The 17,189-nt window shown below is 48.2% G+C and overlaps 1 protein-coding gene across 3 annotated transcripts; it reads right to left on the bottom strand.

Moving 5' to 3' along the window:
* Window positions 1-35: 35 nt before the first annotated feature.
* CD37 (CD37 molecule) lies at window positions 36-5,464 on the bottom strand. 3 transcript variants are annotated; one of them, XM_045989085.1, is made up of 9 exons: window positions 5,333-5,464; window positions 4,599-4,673; window positions 4,398-4,470; window positions 3,417-3,541; window positions 3,241-3,315; window positions 2,601-2,705; window positions 1,704-1,940; window positions 1,241-1,324; window positions 36-281 (listed from the first exon to the last, which is right to left on the bottom strand). In XM_045989085.1, exons 2-9 carry the CDS (start codon window positions 4,665-4,667, stop codon window positions 204-206), a joined length of 846 nt encoding a protein of 281 aa, XP_045845041.1. In that variant the 5' UTR covers window positions 4,668-4,673; window positions 5,333-5,464; the 3' UTR covers window positions 36-203. The 3 variants fall into 3 exon arrangements, with proteins under 3 accessions (XP_045845041.1, XP_045845042.1, XP_045845043.1); XM_045989086.1 differs by lacking the exon at window positions 5,333-5,464 and adding an exon at window positions 4,924-5,065; XM_045989087.1 differs by lacking the exons at window positions 4,599-4,673; window positions 5,333-5,464 and having other exon boundaries at window positions 4,335-4,462.
* Window positions 5,465-17,189: the final 11,725 nt, after the last annotated feature.

Raw genomic sequence — 17,189 nt, 5'->3', positions numbered from 1 at the left:
GGCCGGAAGCCCCAGGCCCCAGGTCCCGCGGGAGAGGTGACAGCAGCTGGGCAGGCAGACATCTGAGTCCCCCCGGGGAAATGAGGAGGTGGAGGACTCAGTGGTTGGGGCGAACTGGGGATTGAACAAATATTTACAGACCACAGGGAAGCCCCTAGGGCACTTGAAGGGGACGGGGCGGGGCTTTGGGAAGAGACTGGGGCCTAGCGGTACCGAGCGAGCCGGTCGTAGACTTGGTCCAGGTTTCTGCACAGGAATATCGAGAGCGTCATGAAGCTGAGCTATAGAGAAAGGAGACCTGGTCAGAGAGGTCCGCAGGGTCCGGCGAGAGGGGCTGGGGTAGGGATGGTGGGTGTTCCGAGGGAGAAAAAGGGGTAGGGCCAGGGGAAGAAAATTAAGTGTGGAGATTTGGGAGGGGCGGGAAAAGGTGAGGTTAGAGGGGGAGCTCGGCCAGGTTGAGAAAGGTGGGGTCAGGGATGGGAATTTGGGGACTCGGGGTAGACTACCAAATATGCGGGGCGGGGGCGGGGGAGGAGGATGGAAAGAAAGGGAACAGGGTGGGGTAGGGAGTATCCAGCTGCGTCTAGCGCAGGTTCAAAGTTTGGGAAGGAGTGAGATCCGGAGCTAGCCCAGGGTACTTTATTCTGGAGGCTCATCTGTCTCTCTCTCTGCCTCGGCCGCTAATTCCACCTCGACCTCCACCTCCTCGCCCGCGCTCCCGGTCTCAGGTTGTTCCTCGTCTTGATCCCAAAGCGGCCAGGGCCCCAGGGCCACGGGCAGCTTGCCCTGTGGGGACTTGTCCCCCCAGTTGGGACAGGCATCCGCCATGCCCCAGCCACCCCACAGACCGCCGCTACGCCCGCTGCTGCTCAGTACACCACAGCGCCCGCCGCCGCCATCAGCACTGGGACCAGGCCCGGGGCTCGAACCACAGGCGCCCGGCACCTGCCGCTGACGTTCCCGGCGGAGCGCCCTGCGCAAGAGTAGCAGGCTCAGCCCAGCCACACTCACCTGCAGGGAAAGGGGAGGGATATTGCGGCTACGGGCAGGGGGCAGGAACGCCAGCTTCCTGCGTGCGGCCAATCGGGGCTTGCAAGGGGTAGGTCTCCCGCGTGCCATGTGGAGAGGCAGGAGAACCTGGATGGGCTGAGGCTCTAGCAGGCTTGCACCTTTCCCAGGGGTTTGGGGCCCTACCCAGGGATCGTAGAGCCAATTGCGAGCGGGGGCTGGACCAAATTACCTCAAGGAGACCGACACCTAGACAAATGCCCACTATGGAGATGAGGTTGTTGTGCAACCACTTTTGGAGGCTCCACGCGCAGCCCTGGGGATGTGGGATAAGGTTAAAAGTAGGGTCTTTCTAGGATTCGCCCTCAAGCCCGTGCCCACTGTTCTCCTTAGCCTAGCCTTCACCCCTCTTTCAGGCACCGCCCCTCATCCCTAGTTAGTAGGGTCCTCTAGTCTCTCCAACTCGCCCGGTCCTACCCTCCTCTCAGTCACGCCTTTTCTTTTAGGCCCCGCCCCTACAAACCGGGTCCCTTCTAGGGCCCCCCCACCGCTCCTGATGTGCCCCTTTCTCGTAGCCCCACCCTTCCGACCCTTCCCTTGACCAGCGGCTCCGCCTCCTGGGGAAGCAAGCCCAGAACGCAGCCCTACCCCCTCACAGGGCCCTCCCCTTTCTAGGGGCTCCAAGCCCTCCCCACCTCGCTGTAGATATTGCCGTTTGCAGGAACCACGCAAAGGTCAGTACTGTGCCGGGGCCGCGCCAGTGGTCCGGGCCGGCTGAACTGGGGGAAGGAGAGCTTATCGAAGACTGCGGAGTCATTGGTCGCTGATGAATTATAGCAGGAGCAGGGCACGCGATGCACCTCCGACTCGTTGCTGATGAGGCTGGGGATACTGAACCAGTCCCGAGGAGAGTTCCAGCCGCAGCAGCGCAGCTGCGAAGAGGAACGAGAGTCAAAGGGACGGGGACTGGAGGGATTCGAGATGATTTGGGGGTTCAGGGGACTAGATGATGTGTATGAGGTCGTGTTGGGGAGCAGAGGGCTAGATAGTGGGCGCAGGGTGGGGGATGGCGGGCTAGGCTTCGGGGCATTAGGGGAACGTGGGGTTGGGAGAGACGAATCACGGGCCACCTGGGGCTGTGGGAGGAGCTGCAGAAGACTGGGTGGGCAGTGCAATTCAGCCTCAGGTAGGAGACAGGTGGATGGGAGGGCAGGGCCACGTGAATAACCAGGGAATGGAGTCTCATGTGGGCCGGGTCCCCTGGGGCCAGAGTCACTAAAGATCAGGGAGTGGGGTCACGCTAGGGCCTTGGGACTGAGGGCGTGGGGTCACGCTAGGGCCTTGGGACTGAGGGCGAAGTCTTGTCGGGCAGAAAACGGAGCCTCTCCAGAGTCTGGGAGCTGGAGGGAAATGGCCACATTGGAGTCTGTTCCGTTATCTTCTGGGGGCGGAGTGACGTTGGGGGTGGGGTAGGGTTACCTTCAGGTAACCCCCCCCCCCCACCGCTTCGTTGGGGCAGGGGGCAGAGCTACGTCAGAATCCCAGAGCTAGAGGGAGGGATACGCATCTGGGCGAGTGGGGGCCTCGCGCACCTGGAACTGCACGTAGTCCCAACTCTCCTCCGCCGCCGACTCCTCCGGACGGGAGCGGTAGTTCTGGATGGTCTCCAGCACGATTTCCTTCACCCTCCGCTCCAGCTACGAGGCGGAGAGTAGGGCTGGATTTCCACCCGCTTCCCCACCCGCGTTTGCCCCTACCCAGTCCAGCCACTCCCGGGCTTTCTCAGTCCCAAGGGGTCCCCGAGCGGTTTGAAAGCGCTCTCGATTTCTCACTGAATGGCTAGCTAGGTCTCTGTTCCTCAAAATCTGCCTGTTTCTACCGTCTTTCTGTTCCCCCGCTATCTCTCACGGTCTCTCATTGGGTCTCTGTCTCTCTGGGAGTCACCTGTTTCTCCCCCCATTTTTTCTTTCTTTCTTTTTTTTCCTGTTTGTTTCCCTTTGGATCTGTCTGTCTTGCTATGTCTGTTTTCCTCCATCCGCGTCGTGACCTTGCTTTGAGTCTCCTTGTCTATCTTCCTGTGCGTCTTCTCTGTGTCCCTGTCTCTCTCCGTCTTCCTCTGCCTGTCACTGTTATTTCCCTTTGTCCTCGTCAGCCCGTGTCTGCTTTTGTTTCTGTCTTTTTCCACCACCCCCATACATTAGGGGAGAGTGTGGGAGGGGAAGCCAAGCTCACCCGCATCCGCTGAGTGGAGATGAGGATTCCCAGGGTGATCTGCGTGGCAAACAGGAGCAGAAGTATCCCAAAATACTGGTGGGCAGAGTGGAGAGGTCAGACTGAGCGCCCCCCTCAACCAGGATACAGAGGCTGCCAGGGCTCTATTTGCGGGGGGATGTGGACAGGGGACTCACCAGGCCCAGGAGGCAGCGGAGCTCCTTCAGGGACCCCACACAGCCCAGGAGGGCAAGGCCCATCGTGAGAATTCCTGAGATGGCCAGGGCCTTGGACCAGATCTGCAGGGGCATGAAGGACAAGCCTGGGGGAGGTGAGAGGCGGTGACATTGGGCTCATGCGTACAGCTCCAGGGAGCCCCATTCCCCACCCACACAGCCACTCCACTGGGGAGCAGTATTCTGGGGAACTCTCTGGGTGTCTGTCCCTGCCACATGTTGAGTCTCTATTCCTCTCCTTCTGGGATTCTTTGTCTCCTTCTCTCTGGGACTCTGTCCCTTCTGAGTCTCTGTTCCCCACCCCCTGCCCCAGGTCTTTGTTTCTGCTCTGGATCTCTGTCCCCCTCTCTCTGGAGGCCGTTTCTTCCTCTTGCTCTCAGTCTCTCTTTCCTCCTGCTCCTCCTCATCCCCAACCGTTTCAGTCCCATCACTTGATCTGTGACACTGGATCAGTCACTAAAACCTCCCCGAGAGCCGGGGAAGATGTCTATTCCCTAGGGTTATTTTAAGGGACACATGGGAGGCACGCGTTCAACGCTGTCCTCAATACAGGGCAAACACTTATTAAACCTGAACCATTAGAATCGCGACGATTATTCTATTATGACTCTCCTATTATTATTAGTGTTCTCTCTGCTCTTCTACTTCCTTGCTGTGTAGCATCCAGTAAGTGACATCAAGAGAGGGGAAGGTTTGTGGGAGGGTCTGATAAGCATCTGCATGAGCTCTACCGCCTAGGAAGTGCCTGAGAAATGGCTATTACCATTTTTATTACCATTCATATGCACAACTCATTTGCCAGAGGAAGACTGCAGGGGCTAAGAGCAGTGGCAGGCTGTGAAGCAGGACCTGGGACAAGGGAGACCCCCGGGACGTCACCTGGGGGCAGGTCAGGTCATGCTTGCTCCAGGAGGCCCTCCCCGACGGCCCTGGCCCCCTCACCTACAAAGGACACGAAGCTGGTCTTGTCAATGAGTATCCAGATGCCGAAGCAGAAAATAAGGCTGCCTAGGACCTGGCAAGGGGAGATGGGAATATGGCGGTGGGCAAAGGCGAGGGGGCCTGGGGGAGGTATTTCAGGTCAGGGGGCAGGGGCAGGGACTGGGGCTGGGGCCTGGGTTGGGCAGCCATGTGGCAACTCACGAAGAAGAAGAGGTTGAAAACGAAGAGGAGGTACTTGATGAGGCTGAGGCAGCTGTCCTGGGCCGACATCTTCACCTAAGAGGGGTCAGCAGCCCGTGAGAGGGACAGAAGAGAAGAGGTGTTGGGCCCGGAGGAGAGGAGCAGAAAGACAGAGGCTGTGAGAGACGGAGAGGGAGAAAGGAAGAACACAGAGAAAGAGGAAGTCGGCCCCCCCCCACCCCCCGCCAGCGGTAGAGCCCCACCCCCTCTCTCTACAGGCGAGGTGGCTTTCTGGTCTGTTTCTGCGCCCCCCTGCCTCCCTCACCTGCCCCACTGGGACACACACCCGTACTGGAGGGGCCTTGGAATTTGTGGGCACCAAGGACACACTGGGTACTCCCTCCGAGGTCTCTATGGTTCAGGCTGGAGGACCCCTGAGCTCCTCACATCCACCTACTCTGGGCACCGGGACCCCAGGCCAGCCCTGGACAGCAGTCGACCTCACAGACACTCTGACCTCACTGCCTGCTAAGCTCTAATCTCTGCGTCTCTCTCTGCCCCACCCCCCGCCCCACCCCTTCCTAGCTCTAGGCCTCTCGTCCTCCCTGTTCTGGGTCTCTGTTCCCTTCTGCCTGGGTCTCTGTCCCTCCCTGCCCGCCCCTCCCCCCAACCCCCCCACATCTATCTCCTCCCTCTCCGGGTTTCTGGCCCCTTCTCTCTGCAGGCCGGTCCTTTCTCTGCTTATGTGCCCCCACCTTGTCACGGTACCCCTCTCAGAGTCTGCATCCTGTTCTTGGCAACAAGTGTAGAGCGAGGTGCTCCCACATGCTGGGGCAGGGCTTGGGCACCTGGGGGAAGTGAAAGTGCTGCAGTGCCCCTGGTGGGAAGGTCCCTGGGAGTGAGGGGGGCGGGTGGCTGGGCAGTGCCTAAACCCCCGGAGAGGAAGCTGAGCCTCTAGCAGTACTTCCTGCATCTGCACTGAGGCCCCAAGAGGGGGAGGCTGGGGAGGAGTCAGGATTGAACCCGGGACCTTGGCAGTTAGATCTAGGTCTGCGCCTGCTTGCTTGTCTCCGGACCTGAGCCGCCCACCCAGCAGCTTCTGAAAGTCTCTCCTGTTGCCCCATGGTCCCTACTCTCGTCAAGTCAGATTTCCACGTTTGGGGATGTTCCTATCATCCTGACATCCACGCAGGTCTTGGAAAACCGGCGCCTCTTAGAGACTCAGCAAGCTCTCTTGCTGAGAGATCTTATCTACTTAAAAAAAAAAAAAAGATTTTATTTAAAAAAAAAGATTTTATTTATTTGACAGAGATCACAAGTAGGCAGAGAGGCAGGCAGGGGTGGGGTGAAGCAGGCTCCCTGCTCCATTCCAGGACCCTGAGATCATGACCTGAGCCGAAGGCACTGAGCCACCCAGGCACTCCTCCACTTTTTTTTTTTTTTAAGGCTCCAAATGCAGGGGTGCCTGGGTGACTCAGTTGTTAAGTGTCTGCCTTTGGCTTGCTTGGGTTGTGATCGGGGGTTCCGGGATCAAGTCCCGCATTGGGCTCCCTGCTCAGTGGGAAGCCTGCTTTTCCATCTCCCACTCCTCTTGCCTGGGTTCCCTCTCTGGCTGTCTCTCTCTCTGTCAAATAAATAAAATCTTAAAAAAAAAAAGCTACAAATGCAATTTATTTTCTTATTAATGTCATCAAAATCAATTCATATTAATAGTATTCTGATGTATGGCGCTGGACATTCTCTTTTTCCATTACTGAGGAATAATTGATGATTATAATTGTACATATTTCAAGTGTACAACATGATGATTTTTTTCTTTTAAGATATTACTTACTTCTTTGACAGAGATCACAAGTAGGCAGAGAAGCAGGCAGAGGGAGAGGGGGAAGCAGGCTCCCTGCCAAGCAGCGAGCCCAATGCAGGGCTCAATCCCAGGACCCTGAGCTCATGACCTGAGCCGAAGGCAGAGGTCCAACCCACTGAGCCACCCAGGCGCCCCCAACATGATGATTTAAAAAAAAACGTTTTATTTATCAGAGAGAGAGAGAGAGAGCACAAGCAGGGGGAGTGGCAGGCAGAGGGAGAAGCAGGCTCCCCACTGAGCAAGGGACCCTGATGAGGGGCTCGATTCCAGGACCCTGGGATCATAACCTGAACTGAAGGCAGACACTTAACCGATTGAGCCACCCAGGTGCCCAACAAGGAGATTTGATAACATATACACTGTGGAATGATTACCAAGCTCAAGATAACACATTCAACATTGCACAGAGTTAACTTTTTTCTTCTTTTGGTGGTGAGAACACTTAATAGATATCCTCAGCAACTTTCTAGTATGCAATACTGAATTATTAACTATAGTCACCATGCTGCACATTAGATCCTAAGAATGTATTCTTCTTTTAACTGAAAGTCTGTGCCGTTTGACCGACATCTCCCCATTTCCCCCATGCCCTAGCCCGAGATAGGCACCATTCTACTGTGTCTATGAACTTGGCTTAAAAAATTTTTTTTTCTTGAGATTCTACATTTAAATGATCCTGTGCAGTATTTGCCTTTCTGTGTCTGGCCAGTTTCACTTAGCACAATGCCCTCCAGTCTCAACCATGTTGCAAATGGGAGGATTTCCTTCTTTTTCATGGCTGAATAATATTCCATTATCTATCCATCTCTCTCTCTCTCTCTTTCTGTGTGTGTGTGTGTGTGTGTGTGTGTGTATGTATGTATGTATTTTTTGGTATCATTCTTATTTCTTTTTTTCTCCTCTGACTGGATAATATCAAGAAGTCTGTCTTCAAGTTCACAGATTCTTCCTTCCTTGGTGGGCCAACCCCTGGATGGCTGCCCTCATTCCCTCTCTCCCTCTTTCCCATACAGCCCATCATTCCCTAATCTAATCGTTTCTGCCTCTTGATTCTCTACTTTCTCCACTTTTCTCTGTACTCTTGGGTTGGGCTGGCTCAGGATTTGTGTTCTCCCTCCTGGACCCAAACCTCACGCTCCTCCCTGGTCTTAGTCTTGCCCTTCCAGTCCATTCCCCATATGGCCTGAAAGGGTCTTTTAAAACCTAGACTCGGTTTCTATAACTCTAAGTCCAAATCTCACTCAGGACACTGGTCCCGCATCCCTTACCCCTCAGCTCCCCTTCTAAGCCAACTTTAAGTCCTCTATGCTCTACTACTAATATACATTTCAGATCCACCCTCTTATCTCCAAGCCACCATCCTAATCCAGGCTTTCATCATTTTCCACACAAACAATTACCATTGCTTCTGTACTGATTGTAGTGGGTTGAATGGTGATAGCCTGCCCCTCCCCTCTCAAAAGTTATGTCCATGCCAAAGCAGTCTTTAAAAAGAAGTATCAAAATCTCAGATTTCAAGATACATTACAAAGCTGTAGTAATCAAAACGGTATGGTACTGGCACAAAAATAGACACATGGACCAATGGAACAGAAGAGAGAGCCCATGGGGTGCCTGGGTGGCTCAGTTGGTTAAGCATCCAACTCTAGGTGTTAGCTCAGGACATGAGGTTGTGAGACCTGCATTGGGCTATATACTCAGCAGAGTCTGCTTGGGATTCTCTCCCTCCCTCATGCTCACTGTCTCTCAAATAAATAAATAAATGGTCCCTGGGTGGCTCAGTTGTTAAGCGTCGGCCTTTGGCTCAGGTCATGATACCAGAGTCCTGGGATCGAGCCCTGTATTGGGCTCCCTGCTCAGAGAGAAGCCTGCTTTTCCCTCTCCCACTCCCCATGCTTGTGTTCCCTTTCTCATTGTCTCTCTCTCTGTCAAAAAAAAAAAAAAAATCTTAAAATAAATAAATAAATCTTTAAAAAAAAAGAATAGAGAGCTCAGAAATAAACCCATGACTATACGGTCAATTAATCTTTGACAAACGAGGCAAGAATATTCAGTGGGGAGAAGACAAATGATGTTGGAAAAACTGGACTGCTTTCTCATACCATACGCAAAAATAAACTCAAAATGGATTAAAGAACTAAATGTGATTTCTGAAACCATAAAAATCCTAGAAGAGAGCCTAGGCAGTAATTTCTCTGACATTGGCCCTGCAACATTTTTCTAGATACAATTCTTGAGGCAAGGGAAACAAAAGCAAAAATAAACTATTGGTACTACATCAAAATAAAAAGCTTCTGCGCAGCAAAGGAAACAATGGACAAAACCAAAAGACAACCTACTGAATGGGAAGAGATATTTGCAAATGACATATCCAGTAAAGGGTTAGTATCCAAAATATATAAAGAACTTACACAACTCAACACCAAAAAAACAAAACAAAACAAAACAAAAAAAACCCAGTTGAAAATGGGCAGAAGACATGAAAATATATTTCTCCAAAAAAGACATACAGATGGTGGCCACAGACATATGAAAAGATGCTCAACATCACTAATCATCAGGAAAATGCAAATCAAGACCACAATGTCATTTCACTTCACACCTGTAAGAATGGTTAAAATTGAAAACACAAGAAACAACAAGAGTTGATGAGGATGTGGAGAAAAAAAGAACTCTCAGGTACTGTTGGTGGGAATGCAGACTGTTGCAGCCACTGTGGAAAACAGTATGGATGTTCCTCAAAAAAAAAAAAAAATTACCATATGATCCAGTAATTCCACTACTAGGTATTTACCCAAAGAATACTAAAACACTAATTCAAAGAGATATGCACCACTATGTTTATGCAGCATTATTTTTTTTTAAAGATTTTATTTATTTATTTGACAGACAGAGATCACAAGTAGACAGAGAGGCAGGCAGAGAGAGAGAGGGAAGCAGACTCGCCGCTGAGCAGAGAGCCCGATGCGGGACTCGATCCCAGGACCCCGAGATCATGACCTGAGCCGAAGGCAGAGGCTTAACCCACTGAGCCACCCAGGCGCCCTGCAGCATTATTTATAATAGCCAAATTATGGAAAGAGCCCAAGTGTCCATCATTGGACGAATGGATAAAGATGTGATATATCATGGAATATTACACAGCCAATAAAAAGAAAGAAATGTTGTAATTTACAACAACAGGGAAGGATCTAGAGCATACAATGCTTAGGGAATTTAAGGAACAAAGCAAACAAAGAGGAAAAGGGACAACCAAACAGACTCTTAACTATAGAGAACAAACTGATGGTTACCAGAGAGTAGGTAGGTGGGGGGAATGAGTGAAATAGGTGAGGGGGATTAAGAGTATGCTTATGATGAACACTGAATAATGTATACAATTGTTGAATGTATGTAATTGTTGAATATATTGTACACCTGAAACTGATATAACATTGTATGTTAAATCTATTGGAATTAAAAAAAATATGTCCACATCCTAGAATCTGCGAATGTGACCTTATTTGGGAAAAAAGGGTTTTTCACATGTAATGAAGGATCTGGAGATGAAATCAACCTGCGTTATCTGAGGGAACCCTAAATTTAATGAGTGTCCAACATTGTAAGGGACACACAAGACACAGAGAAAAGTGAATGCCAGGTGAAGGAAGAGGCAAATTGGAATTATGCAGCCACAAGTTATTTTAGGAAATTTTTTTTTTTAAAGATTTTTTTTATTTGACAGAGAGAGAGAGAGAGAGACGGTGAGAGAGGGAACACAAATAGGGGGAATGGGAGAGGTAGAAGCAGGCTTCCTGGCGAGTGGGGAGCCTGATGTGGGGCTCGATCCCAGGACCCTGGGACCACTACCTGAGCCCAAGGCAGACACATAATGACTGAGCCACCCAGGTGCACCGTATCTTAGGAAACTCTTTGACTATGGCTCACAGTTTGGCCTTAGTCTAGGGAACCTTAGAAATTTGGAGTTTATTTGGCTCCTCAGAGGACTTAACTTTAAAAGGGGGCAGGTGTGGGGCATCTAGGTGGCTCAGTTGGTTAAGTGTCTGACTCTTGATTTCAGCTCAGGGTTGTGAGATCAAGTCCTGCATCCTACTTATGATGCCCAGCTCAGAGCCTGGTTGGGATTCTCTCCTTCTCTCTCAAGATGCTTCCTGCCCCAAAGAATAATAAAAAATAAAAGGGGCAGGTTTTCATAGACTAAGGAGAGGAGGGAGATGGAGAGAGTTTCAGGAAAAGGGAAGTTCAGTGGAAGAATTAGAACCAGGGAACAGTGGATACAGAGGAGGTGGGGACTGTGCAAAGGAAAAAGGCACCAGAGGCTGCCAAGTGTCTTGAGATAAAAAGAGGTTGGGGGGATTGGGGCGCCTAGGTGGCTCAGTGGATTAAGCCGCTGCCTTCGGCTCAGGTCATGATCTCAGGGTCCTGGGATCGAACCCTGCATCGGGCTCTCTGCTCTGCAGGGAGCCTGCGTCCTCCTCTCTCTCTGCCTGCCTCTCTGCCTACTTGTGATCTCTCTCTGTCAAATAAATAAATAAAATCTTAAAAAAAAAAAAGAGGTTGGGGGGAGGGGAAAGAGGCCTGAGAAGACGTTCTTCTTTCAATTGTTCATTCACTTGTCTCAGTTAATTTAGAAATAGTATTTTGAGGGGCACCTGGGTAGCTCAGTGGGTTAAGCCTCTGCCTTCGGCTCAGGTCATGATCCCAGGGTCCTGGGATCGAGCCCCACATCAGACTCTCTGATCAGCAGGGAGCCTGCTTCCCCCCTCTCTCTGCCTGCCTTTCTGCCTACTTGTGATCTGTCAAATAAGTAATAAATAAAATCTTAAAAAAAATAGAAATAGTATTTTGCAAAGAGGCATATTTAGAATCCCGAAAACAATTGTAAGCTTCAAAGGACCGATTACAATAGGCATCCCACTCAGGTTTTTGTTTGTGTTTTTGAGCTGTAGCTTTCTAATTTAATTTTGACTAAAACAACTTTGGAGAGATTGAAAGTTCCCCATCACTGCTATTGGAGTTCTAAAACACTTTTGGTCAAGTCGCTCCATTTAGTTAGAAGTGTGTCAAAATACGGACCAGGGTCCCAGAAGGGGCAGAGCAGCCTCAAAGGGTTTGGATGACTGGGAATCCAATTTCTTAGAGGTTTCTCTTTATTTATTTATTTTTAAAATATTTTATTTATTTATTTGACAGAGAGAGATCACAAGTAGGCAGAGAGGCAGGCAAAGAGAGAGAGAGAGAGAGAGAGGAGGAAGCAGGCTCCCTGCCAAGCAGAGAGCCAGATGCAGGACTTGATCCCAGGACCCTGAGATCATGACCCGAGCGGAAGGCAGAGGCTTAACCCACTGAGCCACCCAGGCACCCCGAGGTTTCTCTTTAGAGCAAAGAGAACAATTCCTAGACAACACAATTGCAACAGGAAGCAGTCTAATTCCAAACCAGAGTTGGAACAATGTCCAAATAAGTAGTCTTAGAGAGAACAAAGTCTTAAAACAGACCCTAAGTAATGCCTAGAGAGCTGAAAACACAGAGAGTGGAGCTTGAAATCCAGGAGAAAAACTTAGCCTCAAACTCCAGGGTCCTCAAGAAAGCAGTGAGCTCAACTGGCTCTGTGGGTACTGCTATGTGTTTGCTCACCAGCTTTGGAGTTGTTGGGGGTGGGGTGGGGGTTGTCTTCTCTGGATCCCACTTCTGATCATCAAGTATGGTTAACCTTAAAGACAAAACTATCAGTGATTTTACCAGCAAAAAATGAGTTTTTTTTTCAGGACAGTGAATTGCAATTCAGGACAAGCAAGCTATGGCAAAACCACAGACAAGTCCGAGAAAAAAGGGGAAAATACTTTTTTATTTTTTTTAAACAGATTTTATTTATTTATTTATTTGACAGATCACAAGTAGGCAGAGAGGCAGGCAGAGAGAGAGAGGAAGCAGGCTCTCTGCAGAGCAGAGAGCCCGACGCAGGACGCAGGACTCATCCCAGGACCCTGAGATCATGACCTGAGCCGAAGGCACAGGCTTAGCCCACTGAGCCACCCAGGCGCCCCAAACTACTTTTTTATAGAGGAGGGGTAGGAGTTGGGGGTCTTTTGTAAACACAGATCTTCACTGGTGCCACCTGGGAGTTTGAAGTGTAGTGACTTTTCATTGGCTGAGCTGTGACAGTCTCTCATTGGCTGGGGTGTTGCTGGGTAGGAGAAAACGTTTCTTTCTTTCTTTCTCCTGGAGGGGTAGTCAAGTAGTATCCACCTGAAAGTTATGTTTCTTCCTGTTGCGTCTACAATTGACAGGGGTAGTAGGGTTTGAGAGCTCCCCTTTCTGGCCTCCAGACTCAATTTTAGTGGGATTACCCTTTATTAATATTACACATCTGCAATCCCAGTGGGGTTCTGAGCTCTCTGAAGGCAAAGTCTATGTCTGTCTTCTTGGACACATATTTGGGGTCTGGGTAGTAGCAGGGGAAGCTTAAATACGTACCAAAAGTTTGATAACAAGAAAAATGACTGGGAAGAACAAGCTTCCCACCTCACCCCTCATCTCCACCTCACTCAGGGCAGTGGAAGCAAAGTGCATGCTTCAGACTAGGGATGCGGTTAAAAGCCTGACCTCAGAAGCGCGCTTACGTGGAACGGTGCTGGGCTCAAGGTCTAAAGAGGTAAGTGACGGAGGTAGGTAGGCCAGGTCGCTCACACCGGAAACCGAATGGGGAAAGCGCGATGCGCAGTGTCGAAGGTTGTGTTGGATCATAGGGGGCGAAACCCCCCGTTTGATCAGTAGAGGGCGCGCCCAGGGCTTTAGCGCATGCGCAGAGGAACGGCGGGAATGGTTACCGGTGAGGCGGAGGGAGTTGTGAGCTGACCTGACGAGGCCTGAAGGGTTCGGTAAGTTTCTCAGTTGAGGTTTCTTCACGTTCATTTTTTATCCTAACTGAACACACAGAAGAGCACAGGGCCTCCAGGCTGGGAAGAGGGGGACAGCCCAGGGAGGCCTGGAAATTTATAGGCACGGGGTGTGCGAACCTGGGCGTCGCTTCTGAGCTGGGGTTCCTGGACGTCCTCGGATCTGCCGAGCCGAGGGCTCCAAGAGGCCCGAGAGGCCTCCCACCATCCCCCGGCTTTTTTTCTCCCCCAGTACCCAGCATACTGGTTTCGGCCCCTTCACTAAGTCTGTCTTGGGTTTCCGCTCTTGAGGAGGCCGGGCTTGCCAAGCGTCGGGCCAGCGGAAACCCAGGCGGGCGCCATCTTCCCTCGGCCTATTAGGCACAGTTCTCCCCTGCTCCTTGAACCTGACCCCGGTTCCCCCGTTTCCTCCCTGGAGGTTGTAGTTAGTTCCAGGGAAGGAGGTACACCGAGGGCCCCCCTCCCAGAGGGCATGGGCCTGGGGGAGTTGTTGCTGGGAACGGTGATGCAGGTGGTCACGCGTGGGGCCCACCAGCGCCGCTCAGCCCGGACGGAGGGTCTGCTGAGGGTCGACCGGGCTGTGTAGGAGGCACGGCGGGCGGGGCTGGGGGCAGTTCGCGGCGTCTCCGTTTGCCAGAACTCACTGCTTTCACGGAAGGGTCCCATTTATTACCCATTTGCCAGAAAACTTGTTTGAAGAAGAACCTTCCAGAGTGTTTTCTAGAAAGGTAGCTGTACTTTTTCATGGATACGATTTTCCTTCCTCCCCCGCAGCTGGACGAAGAGTCGGATTGGGTGTCAACAACATGGGATAAGCAGAGTCAAGTGCTCCTTGTTATTTCTGAGGTATGTTAACGTTTCAGCTGCGGGCAGAGTATGGTAGCAGCGTTTGGGCATAGGTGGGCTGCCAACTCTTACAGAAACGTCTCCAGCCTCCTCCACTTGGTTGACTTTTTTTTTTTTTTTAAAGATTTTATTTATTTATTTGACAGACAGAGATCACAAGTAGGCAGAGAGGCAGGGAGAGAGGGGGAAGCAGGCTCTCTGCTGAGCAGAGAGCCCGATGCGGGGCTCCATCCCAGGACCCTGAGATCCTGACCTCAGCTGAAGGCAGAGGATTAACCCACTGAGCCACCCAGGCGCCCCTCGGTTGACTTTTGAACAAACTGAATTGGATACTTGCTTTTCTGTTTACTTCTTGAAGTTTGGGTATTTGGGTTGTGGTAGACTTGTAAAATGGTTGGGAATACTGAAATTACTTATATAAGGTTGGTGGGTCTTCAATATTTGATATAATTTACTAATTGAAACCATTTGGGCCTGGAATGTTCCCTGTGAGAAGGGTTTTGATGAGGAATTCAACTTATTTAATAGACCTAGGACTATACGGATTTCCCATTTCATTTGATTTCAGTTTTGTTAAGTTGTATTTTTAAGAAATTTTCCCCATTTCATCAAAGTTGGTACGTTTTTTGGCATGAATTTGTCATATTTTCTTATTCTTCAAATGTCTGTAACATATATAGTAATAACCCCACTTTTATTTCTGATACTGGTGATTTTATGTATCTTTTTGTCTTAATCTGTCTAGGGGTTTAGCAGTTTTGTGATCATTTCAAAGAATCAGCTTTGGCGGGGCGCCTGGGTGGCTCAGCGGGTTAAAGCCTCTGCCTTCAGCTCAGGTCATGGTCCCAGGGTGCTGGGATCGAGCCCCGCATCGGGCTCTTTGCTTAGCTGGGAGCCTGCTTCCTCCTCTCTCTCTGCCTGCCTCTCTGCCTACTTGTAATCTCTATCTGTCAAATAAATAAATCTTAAAAAAAAAAAAAAATCAGCTTTGGCTTCTTTACTTTTTGCTGTTTCCTGAGTCCTACTTCATAATTTCTGATTTTATATTTTCCTTTCTTCTATTTTGGATTTATTTTGTTCTTGATAGCTTTTTGTATGACATTGATTTGAAACCCTTCTTTTCTAATAACAGCATGTAAAGCTATAAAAATCTTTCTAAAATTGCTTTTGCTGCATCCCACAAATTTTGATATTTTGTAGTTTTATTATCCTTCGTTATAAAATATTTTATAATTTGTGATTCAGTCTTTGACCTATGGGTTGTTTAATAATATATTCTTTAATTTCCAAGTATCTGGAATTTTCTTACACATCTTATTGTTACTGATTTTAAATTTAATTACATCGTAGTCAGAGAACAGACTCTCTAATTTCATTCCTTGTAAACTGATTGGTACTTGTTTTATGATCTAGCCTGTGGCACTAATGAAGTATGTATTCTGTGGTTTTGGGGTTATATAAATGTCAGCTAACGCAAGGTTGAAGATAGTGTTTTTGGATCTTCTTTATCTTTACTGAATTTTGGTCTTCTTTTTCCCATCGATTACTGAGAAAGAGTATTAACTTTTACCATGATGGTGGGATCAGTTTATTTTTCCTTTAGTCTTTGTAAATTTTTACTTCATGTATTTTGAGATTTGTTATGTTTGTATACATTTGTAAATACTGGCTTCATGGTGAATGAACCTTTTTTATCATTAGTGAATATCCTTCTCTATATCTGGTAGTACTCTTTACCTCAGAGCCCACTTTATATTACATTAATAAGGTCACTACAGACTTCTTACGCTTAATTTGCAAGATAGATCTTTTTCTATTAAGTTAATTTCATTTATCTGTGTAAAATTAAGGTGCATCTCTCCAGAGGCTTATAATTGGGTCTCTTTTATTCATCCTGACAATCTTTGCCTTTTAATTGGAATGCTTAAATAGAAAACGTTTCATGTAATTATTGATATGATTGGATTTGGGTCTCCAGTTTTTGTTTTGTTTTCTGTTAATTCTTTTGGTTCCAGTTCTCTTATCTTTTTTTTTGGATAGCTTGAATAATTTTTAGTATCCATTTTAATTTATTGTCTTGGTAGCTATAACTCTTTTCAACATTTAGCAGTTTTTCTAAGGATCGCAATTCATACTATTAACTTTTTATAGTTTATTTAGTATTAATATTTTATCAATTCATATAAAAATGGAGACATTTTACAACCATGTAAGTCCAGTATTTATACCACCTGTTGCTTTTAATAAGTTTCATTAAAACCTACAACTTATAATTTTTATTTTAATATTCATATGTTTTAGAGAAATTAAGACAGTTTTTTTGACAATATAATTGTTTGTTTGCTTTTTTTACCATATAGTTTTTTATATTCACCCACATATGTACCATTTCCTACTCTTTGTTCCTAAAGATCCAAGTTTCCCTCTGATGTCATTTCCGTCAGTCTCAGGAACTTCTTTCTTCATCATTTTTTGTAAGGTGGGTCTGCTGGTGATGAATTCTCTTTGTTTTTCTTTATTGGCATAAGTTTTTATTTTATCCTGTTTTCTTGAAGGATATTTCTGTTGATTATAGAATTTCTCCTTTTCTTTGCTTTAAAGAAGTTATTCATCTCTCTTTCGGCCTTTGTAACTTTTTTTCTTTTAATTAATTATTTTTATTAACATATAATGTATTATTTGCCCAGGGGTACAGGTCTGTGAATCGTCAGGCTTACACACTTCACAGCACTCACCATATCACATACCCTCCCCAAAGTCAATTGGCCTTTGTAATTTCTGTTGACAAGTATGCAGTATTTGGTCTTGTTCCCCAGTATGTAATATGTTCTTTTTCTCTTCTGCTTTCAAGACTTTTCTCTTTACCTTTGCCAGTTCTTTCATTGATACCTTTTTTCTGTTCCAGGAGCTGATCAACAATCTGACATATATTTAGTTGTTATATCTCCTTAGTCTATTCTGCTCTGTGAGTTTTTTAGTGTTTCCTTGTTTTTCTCGACTTTC

Source organism: Meles meles, chromosome 19 (genome assembly GCF_922984935.1).
Source record: "Meles meles chromosome 19, mMelMel3.1 paternal haplotype, whole genome shotgun sequence".
NCBI classification, from domain to species: domain Eukaryota; kingdom Metazoa; phylum Chordata; class Mammalia; order Carnivora; family Mustelidae; genus Meles; species Meles meles.
Note: the sequence above shows the minus strand (reverse complement) of the source record. Positions and strands in the feature narration are given on the sequence as shown.

What these genes read in the sequence shown, in the direction of transcription:
- CD37 (XM_045989085.1), bottom strand. Translation starts at nt 4,667, where the DNA reads ATGTCGGCCCAGGACAGCTGCCTCAGCCTCATCAAGTACCTCCTCTTC. An exon ending in TCTCCACTCAGCGGATGCGG is followed by an intron (nt 2,706 to 3,240) that starts GTGAGCTTGGCT and finishes TCCGCCTCGTAG; the next exon opens with CTGGAGCGGAGGGTGAAGGA. An exon ending in ACGGCAATATCTACAGCGAG is followed by an intron (nt 1,325 to 1,703) that starts GTGGGGAGGGCT and finishes CCACATCCCCAG; the next exon opens with GGCTGCGCGTGGAGCCTCCA.